Source organism: Lactuca serriola, chromosome 9, assembly GCF_051521515.1.
Source record: "Lactuca serriola cultivar US96UC23 chromosome 9, Lser_US96UC23_V15, whole genome shotgun sequence".
Classification (NCBI taxonomy): domain Eukaryota; kingdom Viridiplantae; phylum Streptophyta; class Magnoliopsida; order Asterales; family Asteraceae; genus Lactuca; species Lactuca serriola.
The window spans coordinates 159,985,313-160,009,349 of record NC_136416.1 but is presented as its reverse complement, the minus strand read 5'-3'; the positions used below and the strand labels follow the sequence as shown (position 1 = coordinate 160,009,349).

The 24,037-nt window shown below is 35.5% G+C and overlaps 2 protein-coding genes across 2 annotated transcripts; one reads left to right on the top strand and one right to left on the bottom strand.

Annotated features, from left to right (window-relative positions):
- Window positions 1-9,728, bottom strand: LOC145076212 (mitochondrial fission protein ELM1-like). The gene is made up of 5 exons (XM_079022170.1): window positions 9,675-9,728; window positions 9,333-9,568; window positions 9,149-9,230; window positions 9,042-9,046; window positions 1-103 (listed from the first exon to the last, which is right to left on the bottom strand). The coding sequence occupies exons 1-5, from the start codon at window positions 9,726-9,728 to the stop codon at window positions 1-3; spliced, it is 480 nt and encodes a 159-aa protein (XP_078878296.1).
- A 10,516-nt stretch (window positions 9,729-20,244) lies between these two features.
- Window positions 20,245-20,640, top strand: LOC145076211 (uncharacterized). Its single transcript, XM_079022169.1, has one exon. It carries the CDS (start codon window positions 20,245-20,247, stop codon window positions 20,638-20,640), a length of 396 nt encoding a protein of 131 aa, XP_078878295.1.
- The last annotated feature ends 3,397 nt before the right edge of the window (window positions 20,641-24,037 follow it).

Genomic DNA, 24,037 nt, shown 5'->3' with positions numbered 1-24,037 from the left:
CTACATGTCAACACTAATAACACTTAAAAACATGTTTTTTCCTACATTTGGAGCACCCACTATTCCTATTTCAGCAACCAACTTTAGGTCCAATGCCAACCACCTGTAAAATAACAACATGAGAAGATCAACATTTTCTTGATTTGATGATTCAACATTAGTTGCCCTTTGACCTATTCTTGTTAAAAAGATACATAAGAGGAATATTATTTTATCTACTCGAGGACAACTTATGATGATAACACCATTATTAAAATGAAGTTACAACATCAGTTATTTACATAAAAAAAATAAAGTTTCAAAAACTCTGAAAATTTGAAATCATAATAAAAAAAAGGAATATTATTTTACAGACATACCTTGTTACAATTTATCATTACTTCCAGCTTTCATGGCAAAAAGTGTTGGAATAGTGTCTAAGCCCGTAACTATATTTGGTGTGTACTTGACCTGGTTGTGCATGGTCCTTTTGGGTTGCCTTCTCCAAAGCAACTTGACAAGGTAATTTAAGGAGAAAGAGAGAATATTATGGTTTATTAATATATTATAAGTATAATATATTATAGGAGAAATCATATTTATTTAATAAGTATTGGTCATAAATTAATTAGGAATTAATTTGGTGACAAAATTATGATGGGTATGATAGTTGAGTTTTGGGTTAATGAAACCTAATGGGCTTGAGGGGGAACAAAATTATGATGGGTATCCATCATATTTTCATCCAAGGCCTTATTCCAGAAGGTTCCTTGGGCTGCTTAGTGGCTAAGCTGTCCATTAGGGTTTAGACTGAAACCCTAGTAGCCTGTAAGTATAAATATGACCCCTAAGGCATTGAATTCAGCTACCACTTGATTCTAAGAGAACCCTAGGCAGATTTCTAGCTTCCCTCTCCCTCTCTCATATTGCCTTCTTCCTTGTGGGGTTTGTGAACCATTAGAGGAGTTACATTTGTGACTCTAAGCTCAAGAGAAGAAGAGAAGAGGATCTAAGCCAATATTTGAAGAGTTAAATATCTAGATCTGATTCTATATGTCGTTTTTGTTATTTGTATGCTAGATTAGGGTTTGTAAGTCTTGGAATCAAAGCATGTTCAATAGAGAAACCTAGATCCGAGCATTAGGGTTTGTTTGAGCACATAGGAATGTTTCTTATGCATAAAACCCATCAGTGGTATTAGAGACTTGATTGGTTTCAATTGTATGTGATGCTTAACTGTTTTGTTTTCTAAAAATCGAGTTTTTTGCCTCTGCCCGACACAACTCGGCGAGTCAGTATCTAGACTCGGCGAGTTGGCCCTACTCGACGAGTCCAGGTCTGACTCGGTGAGTTTGTGCGCCAGATAGAGGGTATTTCGGGATTTAACTACTGTTTTGACTTGGACTTGATGCTTAAATTGTTTTATGAAGTTAAAATCCAAATTTTATCTTAATTAAATGATTATCCTTGCCAAAACAATAGATAATTTCAATTCTTTTAAATATTGGTTGTTTATGTGATAAATATGGATTATTTAAAGTTATTTGGTAGTTATCTAATGACTAAAATAAGATTAGGTCAAATATAGATAATTATGAAATTAATTGTTTAATTCGAATTATTTGTTATTTGATCCCTTATGTTTTGAAAAGTTCAAGACTTGCCCTCAAGTTTTGAAATTTGAATTTGTGATTAAAAGTTTAATTTTGAATAATTTAAATTTCAAACGCTTAGAATTTTACAAGTTTAAAATTCAACCCTATACTATTATATATTATTACAAGTTTAATTAATATATATATATATATATATATATATATATATATATATATATAACTTAAAATGCTAGTCTTACCGTTAGTAGGCCTCATTCACGAAGCCAGTCTATAAGGTGGGTATAAGGTTGTTGCCTATAAAATGATGCTTAATGGGTGTACACTCACACCTACCGCTTGCTTGACTGGTGGAGGGTCGTTAGCCGAACGGGTAGGATAGGGCAACCCTCTTCCCATTAAAAGTATAATGTAACATACAAAGTAACTACATGTTTTTCCAAATTCCCAATCTTAGTTACTTTAGGATAAAATGTGAAAATGATGCTAATCCATGGAATTACACTTCGTACCCTTGTCAAATGTTGATGGAGCGTGTGTTGTTAATCGGCACATTTATTTGGGGATGACATTGGTAGCGAAGGGTGACTCAATGTTTGTCATAGATCAATGGAGCGTGTGTGGTTTACCGGCACATTGATTAGGTAATAGAGACATTGAGTGCACCATGTTGATTCGCATGGTTATTCACAATTTGTTTGCGATCCTCGGCATCCCAGTCGCAAATTTGAAATGCATATCGAGATTTAAACATGCCATTGAAAAGTTCAATGAATCTCAAAGATCTAGGAGTTTTCAATACATTTAAAACCTAAATTGCTTTTTCGTTTTTCATGGTGAAAATTAGTGAATCGTCATTCACTTACCTTCAAATTATTTACTTTTAGAGTACGACATCCCTTTCTAAGTTGTAAATAATGTTGTTGGATCCAAGCCCTAATTTCTCATTTGGGTGTTTAATTAGGGATTCATTTCTAATCAAACTTTGTTCCTTTCCTTTTTTCAGATGTCTGCAAACAACAACAAAAACAATGCTTCTGGGTCATTTTCATTGATGAACTTGTGTCAGAAAGTGACATTTGATGATTCAAACTTCAACGAGTGGATGACGTATATTCGCATGATCACACGCTACGAGGACAAAGAATATGTCCTTGATGAAAAGCTTGAGACGATCATCCCAGATGTTGCTACTCCTGAAGAGTTGGCCGCCTTTGAGACCCACGAGCGTGATGCTACGAAAGTTCACTACATCATGCTGGCCACCATGAACCTCGAACTCCAAAAGTCCTATGAGGACATGTATCCGTATGAAATGCATCAGGATTTGCTGGACAGGTATCACCAGAGTGCGAGGCAAGAGCGCTATGAGAACATTACTAACATGATCACCGCTAAGATGGGGAGTGGAGAATCCCTAACCTCTCATTTGCATAAAATGCAGAGGTACGTTGATCGTCTTCTCAAACTTAATGTTAAGTTTGATGAGGATTTGGTTATCGACATAATCCTCCACTCCTTTCCCTCCTGCTACAACCAGTTTAGGATGACCTACCACATGAACAAGGAGGAGGTCACCTTGAGCAAGCTCCAAGGACTCTTGAGGACTGCTGAGAGCAACCTCAAATACAAATCCGTTGCACCGTCCCCTGTTGTGGCCACTCCTGTGATGGCAATAGGTCAAGGAAAGGGTAAAAAGAGGAAGGCTCCATGTAAGAGCCACCATAAGGGGAAACCCCGTGATGGTTCGTCCTCAACTGGGACCAAAGTCGGCCTTGCTAAACCCTCTTCCGATCCTAAAGAAGCAGAGTGCTTTTATTGCCACCAAAAGGGCCACTGGAAGCGAAGCTGTCCACAATATCTGCAAGACATAAGAGATGAGAAGATTAAGCCCACCTTTGTAGGTATTTATTCTACTAAATCTAATAACTCATCATTTGCTACTTCATGGGTTCTTGATACAGGGTGTGGTTACAACATTTGTTCTGATATGCAGGGCCTAAAAGGAAGTAGGGAGGTGGAACATGGAAAGATGAACCTGATTATGGGAAACAGAAGATCATTTCCTGTGACCAAAATCGATGTTTATTCTTTAGTGTTGAGGAATGGGTTAGGGATACATTTAGACAATTGTTGTTATTTGCCAGATATGGCAAGAAACATTATTTCATTTCACGGGTTGTTTAGACAAGGTTTCAGATATTCTTTTGATAATAGTAATGGTTCTATTAACGTTTATTTGAATGGTGTCTTTTATTTCAATGCATTACCTTGTAATGGGATTTATGAATCTGTGATGATTGTTGATAACTTAGGAAATAATGTTTTGAATATTTATCCGTCTACTAGTCTAGACAAAGCATGCTTGTGTCATTGTCGCCTTGGCTATGTTAACAAGAAACGCATAGCCCAACTCCAAAAGGATGGAGTGCTTGAGTCATTCGACCTTAGGGACGATGACACGTGTGAATCTTGTTTACTTGGGAAGATGACCAAGTCACCCTTTACTGGCACTTGTGAAAGATGTGAGAGTTTATTGGATCTCATAGACACCGATGTGTGTGGGCCCTTTAGATCCACCACAAGGGATGCTTGCCGCTTCTACGTAACTTTTACAGATGATTATAGCAGATAAGGATATATCTACTTGGTCAAGCAAAAGTCGGAAAGCTTTGAAAAGTTCAAAGAGTTTAAGAATGAAGTAGAGAATCAGCTGGTCAAAAAAATCAAGATGCTTCGGTCAGACCGAGGAGGAGAGTACCTAAGTCTTGAGTTTCACAACTATCTAAAAGAATGTGGAATTGTTTCGCAATTGACACCTCCGAAGACGCCACAATTGAATGGTGTGGCTGAGAGACGTAATCAGACCTTGTTGGACATGGTTCGTTCTATGATGAGTCGGACTTCATTGCCAATAGCCTTCTGGGGGTATGCCTTAGAGACTGCCGCCCATATCCTTAACTTAGTTCCCACCAAGAAGGTTTCCAAGACTCCTCACGAGATGTGGATAGGGAAGGCGCCCTCGTTGGAACATATCAAGGTTTGGGGTTGTGAGGCTTTTGTAAGACGAGAGACTCACGACAAGCTAGAACCTCGTAGTAAGAAGTGTTATTTCATCGGCTATCCACAGAAGTCTTTTGGCTACCTTTTCTATAGACCGAGTGACAATGTTGTCTTCGTTGCTAGAAGAGGAGTTTTCCGAGAAAGGGAATTGATAAGCCAAGAAGATAGTGGGAGGCAAATTGAACTTGAAGAGATTCAAGATCAAAGCGATGAAGGAACCTATAACACTGGCATTCAACTTGAGGAGGAAACTCCTGATGAACCTGTTGACGAGTCCTTACCTCTTCGACGTTCCACTAGGGCAAGTGTTCCACCCCAGTTGTGTAGATTTCATATTACTACTGAAGGGGATACATTTATTAGTGACAGTACACTAGTAAATTTGGATGAACCTTGCAGCTATAAGGAAGCCATGGCAGGCATGGAGTCTGCTAAATGGAAAGAGGCAATGGACAGCGAGATTCGGCCCATGTACGACAACCAAGTTTGGAATTTAGTTGATAATGTACCGGGTCGTAAGACAGTCGGGTGCAAGTGGATCTCCAAGAAGAAGACGGACATGAATGGGAAAGTGCATACTTATAAAGCGTGATTGGTTGCGAAGGGCTTTACTCAAACTCCCGGAGTTGACTATGATGAGACCTTTTCACCAATTCCGAAGATAAAGTCAATTAGGGTGATGCTTGCAATAGCTGCGTTTCATGATTATGAAATGTGGCAGATGGACGTGCAAACCGCATTCCTTAATGGAAAGTTGGTTGAGGATGTTTACATGAATCAGCCAGAGGGTTTTCTCGATGCGAAGCATCCAAATAGAGTATGCAAGCTTGAGAAATCTATTTATGGATTGAAAAAAGCGTCTCACAGACGGAATCTTTTTTTTTTACGAGAAGGTTAAAGAGTTTGGCTTTCTGCTAAGCGAAGATGAATCTTGTGTGTATGTCAAAGCCAGTGGGAGTATAGTGAGCTTCCTCGTATTGTATGTTGACGACATACTACTCATAGGAAACGATGTACCAACCTTGCAGGAGGTTAAGTCCTGGCTTGGGAAATGTTTCGCTATGAAGGACCTCGGAGAGGCTGCTTATATTCTAGGAATAAGAATAGTAAGAAACAGGGAAAAACGACTGATAAGACTCGGTCAGGATGCATACTTGGATAAAGTACTAAAGCATTTTAGTATGGAAAATTCCAAGAAAGGGGAGTTGCCAATCCAAAGCAATACCAAGCTAAGTAAGACTCAGAGCCCGAGTATAGAGGCAGAGATAGCTGATATGAGCCGAGTACCTTACGCTTCCGTAGTAGGCTCTATCATGTATGCTATGACTTGTACTCGCCCTGATGTGGCCTTCGCTTTGAGCATGGTCAGCAGATATCAAGGGAATCCTGGTAGAGCTCGTTGGATTGCAGTCAAGAATATTCTTAAGTACCTTCGGAGGACCAAGGAATGGTTTTTAGTCCTCGGTGGGAGTGATGACTTAAGGGTACGAGGGTACAGTGACGCTAGTTTTCATACGGATCAGGATAATTTCTGATCGCAGTCGGGCTGGGTCTTTACCCTAAATGGAGGAGCGGTGACTTGGAAAAGTTCCAAGAAAGAGACCGTAGCTAATTCAACGTGCGAATCAGAGTATATTGCGGCAAGCGAAGCGTCAAAGGAGGCTATATAGTTGAAGAACTTCATTGGAGACCTTGGAGTTGTGCCATCCATAAAGGAGCCGATGGAAATTTTATGTGATAATGAAGGAGCGGTTGCCTTGACCAAGGAACCGAGAGATTATGGTAGATCTCGACATATTGATAGAAAATACCATTTTATCAGACATCGGGTAGAAGAGGGACTCCTCGTTGTGAAGAGGGTATCATCAGAAGAAAACCCAGCAGATCCCCTTACAAAGGATGATATGAGTTTGGATTAGATAGGAAACGTGTAATAGATGGTTTGTACTTGACATTTGATGAATAAATAAAATTATGTTATATATGAGTATTGCTACTATCTTATGTTGGTTATTTATCTATTGTTTCCATTTTGCATGTTTTGACTTCCTGAATGATAGGATTATTCAAAAAAGTCCACAGTCGGTCATATTTTGGAAGTAGATATGAATGAAGACTGTCATGAATTGTTTGTAGATTGTCTAAAAGGTTTTGGACATAGCAAAGGTTTGCTGCAAAGTTCATGAGTGCTTATGAATATGATTTGAGCATTGGAATAAACCCGAGTTTGCTGTATCACTTCGTGGTGTTTTATCTTAAGTGATCGCAAAGCGATAACATCATATAGTCTTAAAACTTAGAGATATCGTTGTTGTTTGCCGGTTGCTTATGCATTGATAATGTGTAAACGCATCAGTAACTTGATGTTATAAAATGTATTATTGTGTGTGATTCAGTTAGTGAATAATAGATGCATATGAGTCGAAGTTGATATGTTCCTTTTGTTCTATGAGAATAAAAGTGATATCTTGGCCACTTGATGATTTGTTTTGACTTATGTGTCGGGCCCGATCAGAATGAAGTTGATCTGTTCAACTAAATTCTATGTCAAACAAATCGAAAATCAAGGAACTCCTGCTGGACAATAAGCATTGTCAGCATGATATCCAGAACAAAGGATTATACGATCCCTTATCTAAAGGACAAGTTGATCACAGTTGACAGCGAAGTATAAAGAGCTACGATTGCTAATCGGATTCTGAAGTCATATGTGAGATATAGTTACTAGACTTATCCAAGTGGGAGAATGTTGGAATAGTGGCTAAGCCCCTAACTATATTTGATGTGTACTTGACCCGGTTGTGCACGGTCCTTTTGGGTTGCCTTCTCTAAAGCAACTTGACAAGGTAATTTAAGGAGAAAGAGAGAATATTATGGTTTATTAATATATTATAAGTATAATATATTAAAGGAGAAATCATATTTATTTAATTAGTATTGGTCATAAATTAATTAGGAATTAATTTAGTGACCAAAAGAGATTAATTGAATAAAGGGGTATAAACTGTCAAATGTATGATAGTTGAGTTTTGGGTTAAGGAAATCTAATGGGCTTGAGAGGGAACGAAATTATGATGGGTATCCATCATATTTTCGTCCAAAGCCTTATTCCAGAAGGTTCCTTGGGCTGCTTGGTGGCTAAGCTGTCCATTAGGGTGTAGACTGAAACCCTAGTAGCCTGTAAGTATAAATATGACCCCTAGGGCATTGAATTCGGCTACCACTTGATTCTAAGAGAACCCTAGGCCGATTTCTAGCTTCCCTCTCCCTCTCTCATATTGCCTTCTTGCTTGTGGTGTTTATGAACCATTAGAGGAGTTGCATTTGTGACTCTAAGCTCAAGAGAAGAAGAGAAGTGGATCTAAGCCAATATTTGAAGAGGTAAATATCTAGATCTGATTCTATATGTTGTTTTTGTTATTTGTATGCTAGATTAGGGTTTGTAAGTCTTTGAATCAAAGCATGTTCAATAAAGAAACCTAGATCCGAGCATCAGGGTTTGTATGAGCACATAGGAATGTTTTTTATGCATCAAACCCATCAAAAAGTTCACTGGTATCTTTTAGTTCAACCAAATGAACACTACAACCAAGCAATTCTGTTATTCATGGTGAGAGCCTTTGGAAAATAGAAACCGAAACTATATTCTCCTGTATCGATTATTTTGCAATGAAAGGATGGAATTAATTTGGGAAAATAGTAAACAAATTTAGAAAATTACAAGAAACGTTAACCATAAAAAATAAAGAGACAATAGTGTATATTTTTCTATTCAGCACCGACTCTAGAGTCTAGGCAGAAATAATATACAACAGCTGTCAAATACACAGTTATTTGGTATTAACCATTTTTTTATAAATAAAAGGGTAAAATTGTCATTTACTTACAGTTTATTCATACCAAAAAAGAAACAGACTTGTGTAATGTATGCAACACTTACTACAAACAGACATCATTTACCCATTCTGAACAAACTCTAGACATATTAAATTAACAGTCAATTGTTAAATGGTATTCAACATTGCTTTTAAAGAAAAGGATAAAATGGTAATTTAATCACACAATTCATTCAGACAAAAAAAGAAAGACTTTCTATATACAACACATACTACAGACAAACATCATTTACCCATTCAGAACTTACCCTAGACAGATCAAATAAACAATCACTTGTTATTCTACCTTGTTTCTAAACAGAAGGGTACAATGGTCATTTACTCACAAGTCATTCGGACCATAAAAAAAAAGACTTTATGTACAAATAGACATCATTTACCCATTTAGAACTTACTCAAGAGTCGAGATAGATCAAACAAACAGTCAATTGTACACCAAGTCAAACCTACTCACTTGTTTTCTTGGATGTTGAATATGAAACCCAATTACCAAATCTTAAAAATATTAAATTAAAAAGAGCTTATCATAAAAATGTTTATTTGACTGATTAATGTGAGGAGAAAGGGTTTGAGTTGACTCATCTGAACAACAAATACATTTTCAGATGCTAATCTTTTTACAGAGCTAGCAATTGATATAGTATCTCTACCACATGCAACCATAAATAAAGGCCCATCCCTAACAAAAAAAATGATTAATGATAAAAGAAATGCAAATTTTAGTTAGAAGTAAGTTGCTATTCTTAAAAATTAATGGTAAAAATCTATAAGAACGGCTTACTTCTCAATAGTTCCTCTTGCCATTGTTACTACTGACTTAACGTTAGCTTCAATTATAGATGATAAGCCTACACTTCCACCATTTTCTGTAAAGCATTTGACTTTACTCCATTTAGTTGTAAATAGAACTTGTGGATAGTTGTAAATCAATCTGATGATGTAATGTATTTGTTTAGGGATAGAAGCTGGGAGCCAGTGTAGATATTCGTTGATTCCTCCATCTGGCCTAGTAACATGCTGCATGTGTCGACACAAGAACAATAACAGATTAAAATCATATTGTCAGTAAATGGTAAGAAACTAAGAATGCAGCCAAGTGCCATCCTCCCTAAAATGCATACACCAAGTTGGTGGTCAACACAGATTCCCAAAAGCAAAGATGGAAATAGAAAACCATGTTCTATAATAGTGTTGTTCAAGTTATAGTTATTACAGGTAATTCTAAATCAATAAAATCACAATCATATTGCTCCATCAGTCCCAAAAATCACAATCATATTGCTCCATCAGTCCAAGTGTACATCCGAAACCCTACTGTGGAACATTCATCGTTGTGTTGAAGCCGATAGCTGCTTCAATGTATTTTCAGGAGAAAAGCAAAGGGGAGATGCCAGAGACGGTGATTTTCGTGTATCGTGTTTGTTTCCTTTGTTTTTCTCTGGACCGATTGAATCAGATTGCATATGAGAGGGAGATGGAATTACATTGAGAACATAAAGAGAAAAGGGTTTTTGTTGAATTAATAAATTATTAAAAACTTTTTTCTCTATTTCAGGCTTCATCCGGCATCCGGATTTCGGCGATCGATAGATGAGTATACAGAGGAGCCTTGGGAATGATGGTGATCATCATGTTAATGATTATCTGAAGCAAATGCAAACAGAGAATCCAAGTTTCTTCTATGCAATTCAATGTGATAGTGAGCAATATAATCGAAATATCTTTTGGGTTGATCCATCGTTCAGGATGAATTATAGTTATTTTAGTGATATTGTTAAATTAAACACTTCATATGTAGCCCATCAGTTTAGGGTTCCACTAATCTCGATAACTGGGCTCAATCACCATGGACAACCAGTTCTATTCGGTTGTGGATTGCTTTGAATCCGATTCTTCTTACATTTGGCTACTCCAAAATTGGCTCCATGCAATGTCAGAAAACCAACCTATCTCCATCACAACCGAACCTAATCATCACATTCAAATGGCTGTTTCATAGGGTTTTCCCCAAACCCATCATTGATTCTGAGAATGGAGAAAGAGAAAGAGAACATAATTAGTTTAGCTATGACATCAACAAAATCTAAACCTTTCATCAAAAAACTCATAAAATTTACTAAATAAAATAGATTTTCCATTGAACTTAGCTACTATACAATGTTTAAAATAACAAAAAAATTCACTTGGGACTTTCAACAAACACCTGGATGGCATCCAGGTTGGGACATCTTCCTTCCATTTATATGTACTCAGACAGGGTAACTTACAACCGATTCAAAAAAGAAACATAATAAAAATAGAGGATCAATACTAACAAATAGAAGAAAAAAAAAGATGCAAATATATATTTACCAAGCAAAGAGGTGAACCGAGTTGGTAAGTGTGTCACAGGGAGCTGCGATGGATTAAAATGAAGAGATGGATTCTTCAGTCGTTGAAGAGGTGAACTCAAATCAGAGATGGATGCAAAATAGAACTCAAACCGAGTTGGTATTTGCAATCCCATCACTACCCCTTGTAACAGCCCAAACCTGTAAAACAAACACACCCACTAAGCAAAATAGAATGATGCAAAAAAGTTTGAAGCATTTCAATCCTAATCAAAAGATACTTTTGCCTCCTTCTGTCGACCACCATCTCTGCAAAACAAACACACCCAAACCTGTAATAAACCACATCTTCTGGCTCCATCCCTTATGTGGAATTAACCTTCTCTATTACGTGTAAAGTTTTTTTAGAATGGAAGACCTGCTATATACTCACTACTGCTTTTGTTTCTAACTATCAAACACCACCAAGACCACTTGCAACAAGGAAGCACGGACAAAGAAGAAAGAAAAATACTCATCTATGGAGGAGAGAGATGAGAGAAAACCCGGTGGAGGGGGAGAGAAGAGAAGGTGGATGCATCGATTAGGGAGAAAACAAAATCAGAGAGTGGAGTGAAGTCGGATTTAGGAGAAGTTGTACCAATTTTAGGGAGAAATCGAACCAGTTGGTCTTTGTTGTTGATCTTCTTTGCCGCAATTATTGGCTCATGAATAGAGAGAAAGGTTAGGGTTTCTTGATTGAGAGAAAGGTTAGGATTGATAGAATTTATGAGAAAGATCTTGCGGAAGTAGCCAAGGCTGTGACGATGACCATATGGGATAATGAACGGCTGACTCCGGCGCAGGTGCAATATGCGTGCATTGATGCTTTTATGAGTTATAGAACGGGGAGGTTCTTGATTGAGAGAACTTGAACTAATTCCAAGTTGAATTCATAGTTGTTGATCTAAGGCACCGTTTCTCAAGAACAAATTAGGGTTCTTAATATTTAGGGATTTATGATTTAGGGTGATTTGGGGAGTCGTAGTAGGCATGATGTTTAATTTTTTTGGGAATGGAAAATGGTTATGAATGATTTAGGGTTCTTAGTAGAGGAATTTAGAAGGAGAAGAAAGCGTATCAGGCGGGGTATTTAATTTTTTTTGGGATTTCATTTGGAACGCGCCTTCTTAAAAAAAATATAAAGTGGCACCTTTACACGACACGCTTTTAATGATAGGTACCTTCCGTATTTCTTTTTTTTTTCTTTTCTAACACTAATTTCAGGGCAAGCATAAATGCGTGTCCTCTATCCTTCAAAGTTTAGAAGAGATGACATTATTTTTAGGGCACACGCTTTTGCGTATCGTTAATCACTGCGTGTCATTGTTTGCGCGTCATTACAGGGCTATTTTCTAGTAGTGAATGCTGCTTGCACAATTTGTCACGTACACTGGGCGTACGTCTGTGTACATTGGGCGTACGCAAGCAGAGGACAAACCCTAAAAATTAGGGTTTGGACCCTATTTAATGAACTTATTGGCCATAAACCCTTTCTTATCTTCAGCCTCCATCTTGAAACCCTAATCCTTGTGTGAGAGTTTTGAAGCTTTAGAGTGACATTTTGGTGTTCTTGGTGATGAAAGAAGACCCTTGGATTGTTGGTGTTGCTCTAAAGCTTTTGGATCCAGATTCTTCTTATCTTTGTGCATGTTCACAAGGTATAAAGTTCATACTTTGGAGCTTTATTTGCTAGATCTTGTTTAAGCTTATCTTTATACTCTTCTTTTCCCAAAATCTTGATTTTTTTTAGTATGTAATACTCCAGAGCTTTTAAGCTGTCCTTTCAGACGTTTTGGGGGTGTATAGTGCCATAAAAATGAAAACTTGGTCTTTGGTTTTCTTCCATGCAAGACTTATGGAAGTTTAGATGATGATTTAGGTTAGGGTTTTGGTTTTTAGATTCCTTTTTCCATGCAAAGGCATAAAGGTTACAAATTTATGTTTTTTAGACGTTTATTGGATGTTAGATCTGAAATTTGGATGTTAGGTCTTAAAGCTATAAGACCTTAATAGAAGGTATAGATCTCTTATGCGTACACCGGGTGTGACCATGAGTATGTTGTGTGTACTGTATCTTTTCCCCGTAACCCCCTTCCATATAAAACGAATGTACGCATGACGAACTGGGTAGTACGCGGGGCGTACTACCAAGAAGCACTTCTGGGCCATTTTTGGACCTTGGTCCATTAAGGATTGTGGGCCTTGTCTAGTTGGGTTATGAAAGGGTAGGGCAAAATAGTCTTTTGCCCTTAGATTGATAAAGGATGAATTAGACCTTCGTTTATGGATTAATCCTCATTATTAATTAGGATTTTTATTGGGTAAGCTTATTTTGAGGAGTCATGTTAGCAGGAGCTTGAGTTTGCGATTCAATTATCTTCGGTTAAAGGTGAGTCTTCTTACCATACTAGTGGGTCGAAGGCACCAAAGTCGGCCCACTGATTTGTATGTGTAGGATGTATGCCATGATGTGACTATTGCTTATGTGATTGTATGATATATGCATTGTGCCAATTTCAGCTCGGAGTCATTATGTACTCGGGGTTGATATGCACCCAGAGGTTGATACGGACCCAACATAGCCATTTGTTGTTATATACAGTTGATACGCACCTCGGGGTTGTTATGGACCCGACACCACCATGTCTTGTCATAGTTTTGTGTATGGTGTATGTGGTATTTTGGGGAAGCTCACTAAGCTTTTTGCTTACAAATATGTTTTTGGTTTCAGGTATTCCTGGTACAAAAGGGAAGGGCCTGACGTGATGGCAGAACATCCTCCCCCCTCACGATTTCTGCTTTTTATGATCTTTGTTACTATGATATTCCGTGATGATTTGTATTTTGTATGTTTTTGGTACATGTAATGTTTGGAATGATGAATTGGAAAAATGAAATTTTTACTTATGGATTTTGGGTCGTTACAACTCATGTATGAGTATTTTAGGAATCACTTACTTGGCTCAGCTGATTGCACACATCACCTCCTTTTCTTTGTAAAATCTTTTTAGAAAATTTATTTTCTTTCTAGAAGAATAGCAATTCCTCATTTTGAGTTTAGACACACCCAAGAGTGTTCCCGAATCCCTCAAACCAAGGTTCTGATACCAACTTGTAAAGTCCCAAAAATACTAATAAAAATTTTCATTTTCAAACTGTTAAATCCATACAACATTTGCTCCAAAATCAATCATGGTAAAAATGTATCTCAAGCATCAGAGTAATATAATAATAGTCAATGCGGAAAATAATCAGGGGATGTTGTGCAGTCATGTCGAGCTTTTCTCTTTGGACCTAGAAGTACCTAAAAATATTTAAACCACAAAACCATAAGCACAAAGCTTAGTGAGTTACCTAAAATACCACATACCATACATATCATAGTCTTACAGTCACATCCAGATTACAACCAACCATAACCTTTCTACAAGGATCCAACCATGGTCTTTCATGCAAGTCACAAAGACAAATAAGTATTATGATCTAACCACAATTATACATACAAATGTTGTGATCTAACCATAGTTTTTCATATAGGTGTTGTGATTCAACCACAATATTTCATAAAGTTGTTGTGATCCAACCAAGATATTATAGTGAGAAGACTCACCTTTGTCACAAAGTCAGATAGACCACAACTCAATGCCATGAAACAGGTGCAGCAACTTATATATCGAATGAAAAGGGTCATACCATAGTCAGTACTCTAGAATTAGAAATTTAACCAAAAGTCAACGCAGTTCAACAAGTCAATGATAAGGGTCAAAGTCATTGGTTAGCATCACCATCAGTTGATCCTCGTGTCATGACTAGCTAATAGTCATGTCGTGGGAAAACAAACTTGGAGCAATCACAAACTCGGCCACAATCTAACTCAGTCCCATTCAAAACTATTGTCACATCGTGATGGCCATGCAACCACATCATGATAGCGCCCATCAAACACAGTCGATGAACCCTTATTGTCACGTCGCGACACCCATATAGTCACTTTGTGAGAACCGTAATGGGCAGATTAACGCATTAACCCCCTTATCCCTTAGGCCAATCATCCTAACTTCTCAAAGGTCTTTCATACCTAAAAAACCTTCTAAAGATTGGTACTTTATAGACATGTATGTCCATTCCATGTCTTGAAATCAAAATGTGCCAAATAGTGATAATGGAACCAAGATCCCATGCATGGAATCAACGCTACACTAAACTCCAGATCCAAAGCATATAACCTTCAAGAGACCTTAAGGATCCATAAAGTTGTCAACTTTATGGAATCCTTCCACCCAAATTTTCCTAAACATAACTAAAAAGGGACAAAAAGCATATATCTAGCAACCTAAAGCATAAATATTGGAACTTGTTTACTCATAATGGTCTGGAAGATGCTCAAAAAGAGTCTCCAAGCTTCCCAAGATGCTGTCTTCACAACAAGGGCCTTTTTCTTCCTTCAAAATCCATTAAGAACAACAAAATGAGCTAAAAAATGAAGGTGAGAGATTAGGGTTTCTTCAAGGGGGTTTAGGAGGTGATGGAGGTTGAGGGTGGAGAAAACCCTAGCCCTCACTTCCTTTGAGTAGGGTCCAAGTCTGGAAATTAGGGTTTGCTCCTGATCAGTTGTCATGTCGTGACAAATAAAGTTTCACGTCGTGACACCTCAATGAGAAAACATGACTCATATGGCCTGGTCTGGTTGTGATGATACCTTCTTCATGTTGTGACCAACATAGAACTCATAATTTGCTTTAAATTCCATACCTCGAGGATCTAGATGTTACAATGATGTTGTTTTTCCTATTTGAGTGTTGTACATTTACATATATTTTTTATTTATAGTATGGGATTTTTTTTCATATTATAGCATTATACTTTTCCATATTTTCGTAACTTATGGCATTTGATTTTATTTTAAGTTTTCTATAATAATATTGTATTTTAAATATTATATTGTTATTTTTCTATTTAAGCATTGTACTTTTGTATATATTTTTTTATTTGTACTTTAAAAAAAACCTTAAAAGTTAAGTGACGTTCCAATCAATACATACATACATACGTATTCATATAAATACACTTAAACATACATCCTACACATATTACATATTCATTATAGTATCCTACTGTTTTTTTTTTTTTTTCATTTTTTCCATTATAGCATTATACTTTTAAAAAAAAAAACCTTAAATGCTAAGTGATGTTCCAATAAATACATACATATAAATACACTTAAACATAAAACCCTACACATATTGCATATTCATTATAACATCCTACTTTTTTTTCATTTTTTCCATTATAACATTGTACTTTCCAAAAAAGCTCTTAAAAGTTAAGTGACGTTCCAATCAACATACGTACATATAAATACGAATACACTTAAACATACATCCTACACATATTGGATATTCATTGTAACATCCTACTTTGTTTTCATTTTTTCCATTATGGCAATGTACTTTCCAAAAAAGCCCTTAAAAGTTAAGGGATGTTCCAATCAATGCATACATACATATACATACAAACACACTTAAACATACATCTTACACATATTGTATATTCATTGTTGCATCCTACTTTTTCCATTTTTTCCATACATATATATATATATATATATATATATATATATATATATATATATATATATATACATTACATACATTTATGTATTCTATTTCATATACATACATAATACACATTACATACATACATAATGCATACAATATGAAGAACTATATTAGAATACTTCATGAAATGGAATAGAACCTATGGTGGAACGAAATCAAAATTGTGGTGGTGTTGTGGCGGTGTTGTTGTGGCAGAAAATCCGACAGTTGCGGTGGCGGGGATGACAACCCGAGCTCAGAGGTCAACAAAGTTTAATACACAAAATCAAACACCTAACTCAGTAGATAGTCACCGGAGAGAAAAGAAATTGAAAAACGGAGGAGTAGCACTTATCCCGACAAAAAATCCAGCAGTTGTGTGGTATGGTCAGTATTGCACCTTCTATCAATGATGATGGCGGCCTTTTTGTTGCGGGTGATAGAGGATGTGTGGGTTTTGATCAATTTCGTTGTCTAAAATCAAGAGAGTGTTTGATGGAGGTGTAAAATTATAGAATGCGGAAAGCGTCGATGGAAGAGGGGTATATTTGCGCACACCTTTAGCGACTATGACTATTAGCGGCAACACAAGGGTTTTAGCGGTGACAATAGGGTTTTAGCAGCAACACCGTTTGGAGAGAAATTATACCACAATTTTTTTGGAGCATTAGTGGCGACGACTGTCGCCGCCATTGATGTCGACGCTAATAGTTTAAGCGATATTCATATCAAACCGTTCGAATAGGTCCAGGGGTTAACAATTCATTTGACGCAGATTGTTGTTTTGTATCTTTAGCAGTGACACACCTTTAACGACGACATGTAGTCGCCGCTAAAAGTGTGTATCGCTGCTATTACGTTGATTTTTTGTAGTGTATATTAGGAACTAATATATTCCATCATTTAGGTGCACGATTATATGAAGATGGTCAACTAGAATAACTTCCTAATTAAGAGATTTTGAGATATATAAATACTTGTGTGTATTGGTGAATAAAGAGACATAATATAATCTTCACTCATTCTCTGAATAACTTATTGATGCGATATTAGTAATTTATGGTAGAGAAATTAAATTAATTCCTATTTTTTATGCCTACAAATATTTCTACCTAGTAATATTATGACACGTGACATCATTCCACCATTCAGTTTAATTTTATTTGATATATTCTTAATATACTCTTAATAAGATAGTTAAATAAATATAAAATGATAATACGTGTCATAATATTAATGAATAGAAATATTAGTAGATATAAAAAATAAAATGTTATTTAATTTCTTTTTATGGTTTTATAATATTGTCTAATAGTACAACCACATCAACAAAAAAAAACCAATCGAACCAACAAATATCTTATGTACTAGTGTAATTAAATGCCTTTAGTGTCGCTTTGTTGTATTTGTAATGTTCGTTATTGTCCTTGTCGATGCTGTACACAATTGCCCATATTTCATGTAGCGTACGATACAAGATTCCTAAAAAAGACCTTTGTAACATATGCACCTACTATATGGGGACGCACGAAATTTGGTCCAAGTGGGGGGCGGGAAGTTCTGTCCGACTGTAAATGGTGACAGCCTAATATGTCGAGTAGTAGGAGCAATTTGAAAAACAAAGGAATCAATTAAAAACTATGTATGTCGTTATGAATAAATTTGTACTATTTATACATTAAATTAAATGTTTTTAAATTTCTTTATGGGGCAAAACAACAAAGACTTTAAAAGACAAACATTTTTGAGGGACACGTGTCACGTACGCCTTCTAGTTCTATAAGGTGATAGCCTCATATGTCGAGTAGTAGGAGCAATTTACAAAAAAAAAGGAATCAATTAAAAACTATGTATGTCGTTATGAATAAATTTGTACCATTTATACATTGAATTAAATGTTTTTAAATTTCCTTATGGAGCAAAACAACAAAGACTTTAAAAGACAAACGTTTTTGAGGGACACGTGTCAAGTACGCCTTCTAGTTCTCTAAGGGAATAACCAAGAGGTAATTATGCCGAGTATATATGAGCTCAGATTTCCCATTGAATATCATTCAATGCTCTACATACGTCCAAAAAGCCTGCTATCATTCTCCTTTGGTCTGTTGTAAAAGCCACGTAAACTCATGCACCTCCACCCAAACCCGATCAAACCATCACCTGACCCAATTACCCTCCTTTAAGATGCATTTTTCTAGCCAGCTTGTTCGCCATGGTAGCACACCACTCGACATGAGTACTTGTGCAAGTATTGATGTTGAATTACAGTCTCCTAGAGCCATGCATGTGTTGTGTGGTCTGTTGAAAGGGAAACGACATTGTGAAGGCAAGCAGCTGACAGATACCACATCCGCCAACATGAGTAGAACCAGCACAAAACCTAGAAACCAAGAAGATGATGAAGAATTCACGCAGCACCAACGCATAAACTGCTTTTATGGTTTGTTATTTTTTTACTTTTCAAAGTGAACTAATGCTGCGAGTAAGTAGTTGTTGTTTCATTGCATATTGATCAATGAACATGCTAAAATCGACAAAAGATACTTAAGAGAGACAATTAAACACAGTCAATGTGCAACGCAAGTACGCAACTTTGTTTGAAACACTTGTTATGACATACTTAATTGGTTTTTAGGGTTAAGTGCACACAGTAGTAACATATTTTAGGTCCATTCTTAGTAATATACTTATGCAAAATAGGAACATTTCAGAACTAATTAAATGTTGCGTTCATTTTTTCCTAAGGCTAAGCCATCAGAGCTGTATTGACCATCAAATTGAGATACTATACAACAATTAATATATACACAAAACTCATCTCGGGCAATGTTTTTAAGGTATCATTAAGAAAGTGTGTCGCCTAAAATGACAAATATTAGAGTATGTTTCTAGCTATTGTGTGTAAAAGTGTATATTGTCTACATAGGATGAGGATTTGTCCAAAGCATGTTTATTATACTATTATGTGAAGAACCTTTTTTGATATACGTTATATCTAGAATAGTTGTTATTTCCTTTTACATTACTGGAAACTCCATATCTCCATGACTCCATTCTTCAAATGATGATGTAAGTACGTATCAAGCTACCAGCTATATATACTTACATCTGTAGCAGTAAAGTATGTCATAAGAAGTGGTCCCAATCAAGTCTTAATGCATTAATGAAAATTGACTACAATGTTTGTCCTTTTTTTCCCCACATATTTAGCGTTATACATTTAAATGATCTAATGAAGTATAATAATATTTTCAGAAAATGATGGAATATTTCGAGAATTTGACGAAAGAAGGACAAATTTCTAAAACAATTGTGCTTAATAGAAAACCTACTAAGTTGTTTTTTCAGCATTATGTAAAAAAATATCAATATATAGCTTATTGAACTGACCGTTTTCGGTCCATTAAGTTAAACTGAAACATGACCTTATTGTGCCCTACTTTTAGTTAAAAAGTTAATTAACAATTCGATCAAATGATGATGACGAAATTCTAATAGTGTTGAGACTGGCATAACAGTACTAGAGACCGGGGACCCATCAAGAAATGTCATTGAGATGATCTTCAGAGCGGCAACAACAACAACAGACATCTCAAGATGTATAATAAACATAAAACAAGTCCTTAAGTTGAATCATTCAAGGGAAACTCTAGAAACATTTGAAAGTTTCAGAGAGGGTGTTAAGAACAGAGCTCACAAGCATTATGACAAGCAACCAAGAAACATGGTTGATGGTAACGAGAAGTTACTGTTCTACGGCGCAAAGAGCACATATTGCAAGCAATTTGGAAGCTCCAAGCTCTGTAGAGCCTCAGATTGCAGAATTTGTAGCATAATTAAATCAGGTTTTTACACTGCAGAGTGGACAACTGGAATATGGTTGAACACAAGTTGTCAAGATATAATCAATGCCAATACAAGTGCAAAGATGATGAATGTGAAGATGGCCATCATAGTTTGTCGAGTAATTGCTGGACGAGTTATTGATATGCTTGATAGGGACGGCGAAGGTGACTATGATTCTGTAAGAGGAATAAAGTCAAACTACTTGTTTGTAAGAAACCCAAGTGCTGTACTACCTTGCTTTGTTATAATCTTAAACTGCACAAAATTATGCTAACATTCTATCGGAGAACTTCCTATCTTGATTAACAAACGGTAGCTAGTTGATGGAAAGTTTTGTAATTAAGTGATGTTATTGCAAAAAAATGCTCATATTGATTGAAAATGTAAATTTAATATCGTTATAAAACATTGAGAATATCTTAGGGCACTTACCTTGTTTAGCATGCGAACAGATTGCTTTGGGACAACTCTATGGTTGACATGCTCCGTTCGTGCAGTAGGCCATATATTCACCAAAGGGCTTTCTATGTCTCTTTTCACAGTATTAATCTAGTTTAAATATTCAAATTTCCTTGGATAAGCTTTTGGGGAAGGATTGATATATGCATCTTTATAAATCTTCTAAAAAAAGTCATCCATCGTTAATATGTTTAAGATAACTCATATCATTACACCATATTCATTTGAAACTTACATAACCGATCTTCAATTTCACCTAATTAGTAACAACCATTAAAAAAATTTAACTTATGATAATTAATGATACTAATGACACGGATTGATATATATATATATATATATATATATATATATATATATATATATATATATATATATATATATATATATGGGAAAAGTGAATATACCCTTAAGGGTATATAAGCTTAGGTACCCAAACCCACCATAATCCGTCGTTTTATATCACATATATACATTGTAATTATCCAATGTTCTTCTAATTCAACTTCTAACTTGATATAAGTCCAATATTTTTATAAATTTTACATTTATCTTCTTCTTACATAATTTTTATTTTTAACAATAATATATATAGCCTAGTTGGTGTCCGGCATAAAGATGTGATGTAAGAGGAAGTTAAGAGTGAAATTTTGAAAATCTTGAAAGTAATAAAGTTAGGGTTGAATTTTAAGAATACTATAATGAATATATCAAACAAAATGACATATTATGGTGAGTTTGGGTACCTAAGTTTATATACCCTTAAGGGTATATTCACTTTTCTATATATATATATATATATATATATATATATATATATATATATATATATATATATAGAGAGAGAGAGAGAGAGAGAGAGAGAGAGAGAGAGTTATATTCATATTAAATCTCTATTGGATGAATATATGACTAATTCTCGATCGATCAATATATATGAGCTTTATAATAAATTCAACAATTAATGAAATAATTATCAAACTATTAACCTATAATTATGGAAATAAAAAAATCTCTTATTTGATTTTTTATGTGCGTACCAAAATGCCGTTCTCTTCTCTCTCGCTGATTGCTCCACACCACCACCTCGACAATCATCCTCCTCCATCGCCAGCCTGCCCTCTTCTGTCAGTGCCTCCCTATGTTAATGTGATATTCACCTCTCTCTCTCTCTCTCTCTCTCTCTCTCTATATATATATATATATATATATATATATATATATATATATATATATATATATATATATATATATATATATATATATATATATATATATATATATCGATCATTTGTTCAACATAGTTGTCCCTAATGGTTATTTGGAGATTAATTATCAGCCCCTACGATACCTCTGCCTCTATAGACTCCAACTGTCTCTCTTCCACCACCACCGACTACCACGAAGAGTTAGTCCTACTTCCTCGCATCATCGTCTCTATTAAAAATATGATCGACACCATATGAGAGTTGCCTCCAGAAGAAATTAAGCCATCACGGCTAAACTTATAAATAATTTTGTTTACATATTCCAATCTTTTATGTAGAAGCGGTGGTTAAATTTTTGCATTTCGTTTACCTTTATCTCCGGTCACTCCAATTAATCTGAGGATATGGTAATATAATTTTGGCATGTGTGTGTTTAGGATACTCTGTTGTAAGGTATATAAGTATATAAGTATGTGTTAGTTGTCATATCATTTAAAAAAATATTTTATTTATGCTAAGAGGGTAGTTTAGCATTAATCTAGTGGCTAGATGTCGAATTTAGCTTAAGTTCGTTTTTTCACACACTTTTAGATGGTGGTTGGGTGTTCATTTTGAAGTTAAAAATGATTTTTATCCAAAATGACTTATTTACTTATGAAAATGAGAAAATGAATTTCTAAAAAAATGTTTGGCTTAGCTTTCATAGTGGCAAAATTCAGTAAGACAATAAGTTGTTTTTTAAAAACTATATGACTTATACATATAAAATGAACAAAAGGCCTTTTATCTATTTTGTAAACTTAATAAGTCATGATTTTTTCAAGAAGTTACAAATTGTGACTTTTTAAAAACACATTTTCAAAATGAAACAAAAAGTTGTTTTAAAAGGAATTTTTCAATACACATTTTTTTTAATTTATTGACTTTTCAAGAAGTCAATAAATTAAAAAGTTATTTTTAGAGTTCAGGAAATCATTGTTTGGGGATGGGTGCAGATTGTGTGTGTTTGATTGGGTGTGTGTTTGGTGGTTGAAGATATCATGGAATGGGATGTATATGTGTGTGTTTTGCATGGGTTACTCAAGTGCCTACACTTGTTGTAACGTCCCCGTCTCTCGCTGGTCAATTATTATAAAAATATGTATTTACGTAGGTCGATAATGGTAAATTTCTTACAAATAAATAAAAGAGAATCATTCAATCATATAAGTTTGTATAAAAGTGATTCGTATATTATATTATATGTATATAATATTGTGTGTGAAAACATATTTTCAAACTAAATAAATATGGCTAAATAAATAAAAATAAATAAAATATTATTTAGGATAAATAATATAAAGAAAAATCGTAGAGATCCTGATCATGAGCCCATGCATATAAAGAATGATTAAATCTGACTTTGTATAATATAGTTATGATTTTTTAAGATCCGTATTCAACCTTGTACAACAACGTGCGTCATGAAATACGAATCGGAGATAGGTTGCTTATTTCTAACGTCCCAAAAAATTAAGACCCGGAAATCTTTCATTTTTACATTCATGAAACAGTAAACCATATCATTGTCATAAAATCAAGGTATTTATCAATACATCATCATTATCAGAGTAAATTAGAAAATACGGAATTCAGTGGTATGTGCTATGCAATCATACCGGGCTCTTCCCTTGAAACTAGAAGTACATGAAGCATAAACATGAAAACTATAAGCACAAAGTTTAATGAGTTCCCTAAAGTACCACATACCAAACACATCAAGCATATAATGGGACCCGATCAATGAGTGTAACGGGCCCCACCCACACTCTCAAAACAGGCCCCACCAACTGAAAGTAACAGGCCTGCCAACTGAATATAACGGGCCCCACCCCATTGAATATAACGAGTCCAGCCCATTGAATATAACGGGCCTTACCCACTAAATATAACCGGTCCGCCCACTGAGTATAACGGGCCCCGCCCAAACTCACATAACGGGCCCTACAAAATGAGTATAACGGG

Excerpts from the sequence above, each read along its gene's own strand:
- LOC145076212 (XM_079022170.1), bottom strand. The coding sequence starts at position 9,728 with ATGGTTTTCTATTTCCATCTTTGCTTTTGGGAATCTGTGTTGACCACC. Across the intron at positions 9,569-9,674 it reads CTGTGTTGACCACCAACTTG|CATGTTACTAGGCCAGATGG; the intron begins GTGTATGCATTT and ends CGACACATGCAG. Across the intron at positions 9,231-9,332 it reads GCAAGAGGAACTATTGAGAA|GGATGGGCCTTTATTTATGG; the intron begins GTAAGCCGTTCT and ends TTTTTTTGTTAG.
- LOC145076211 (XM_079022169.1), top strand. The coding sequence starts at position 20,245 with ATGGTTGATGGTAACGAGAAGTTACTGTTCTACGGCGCAAAGAGCACA.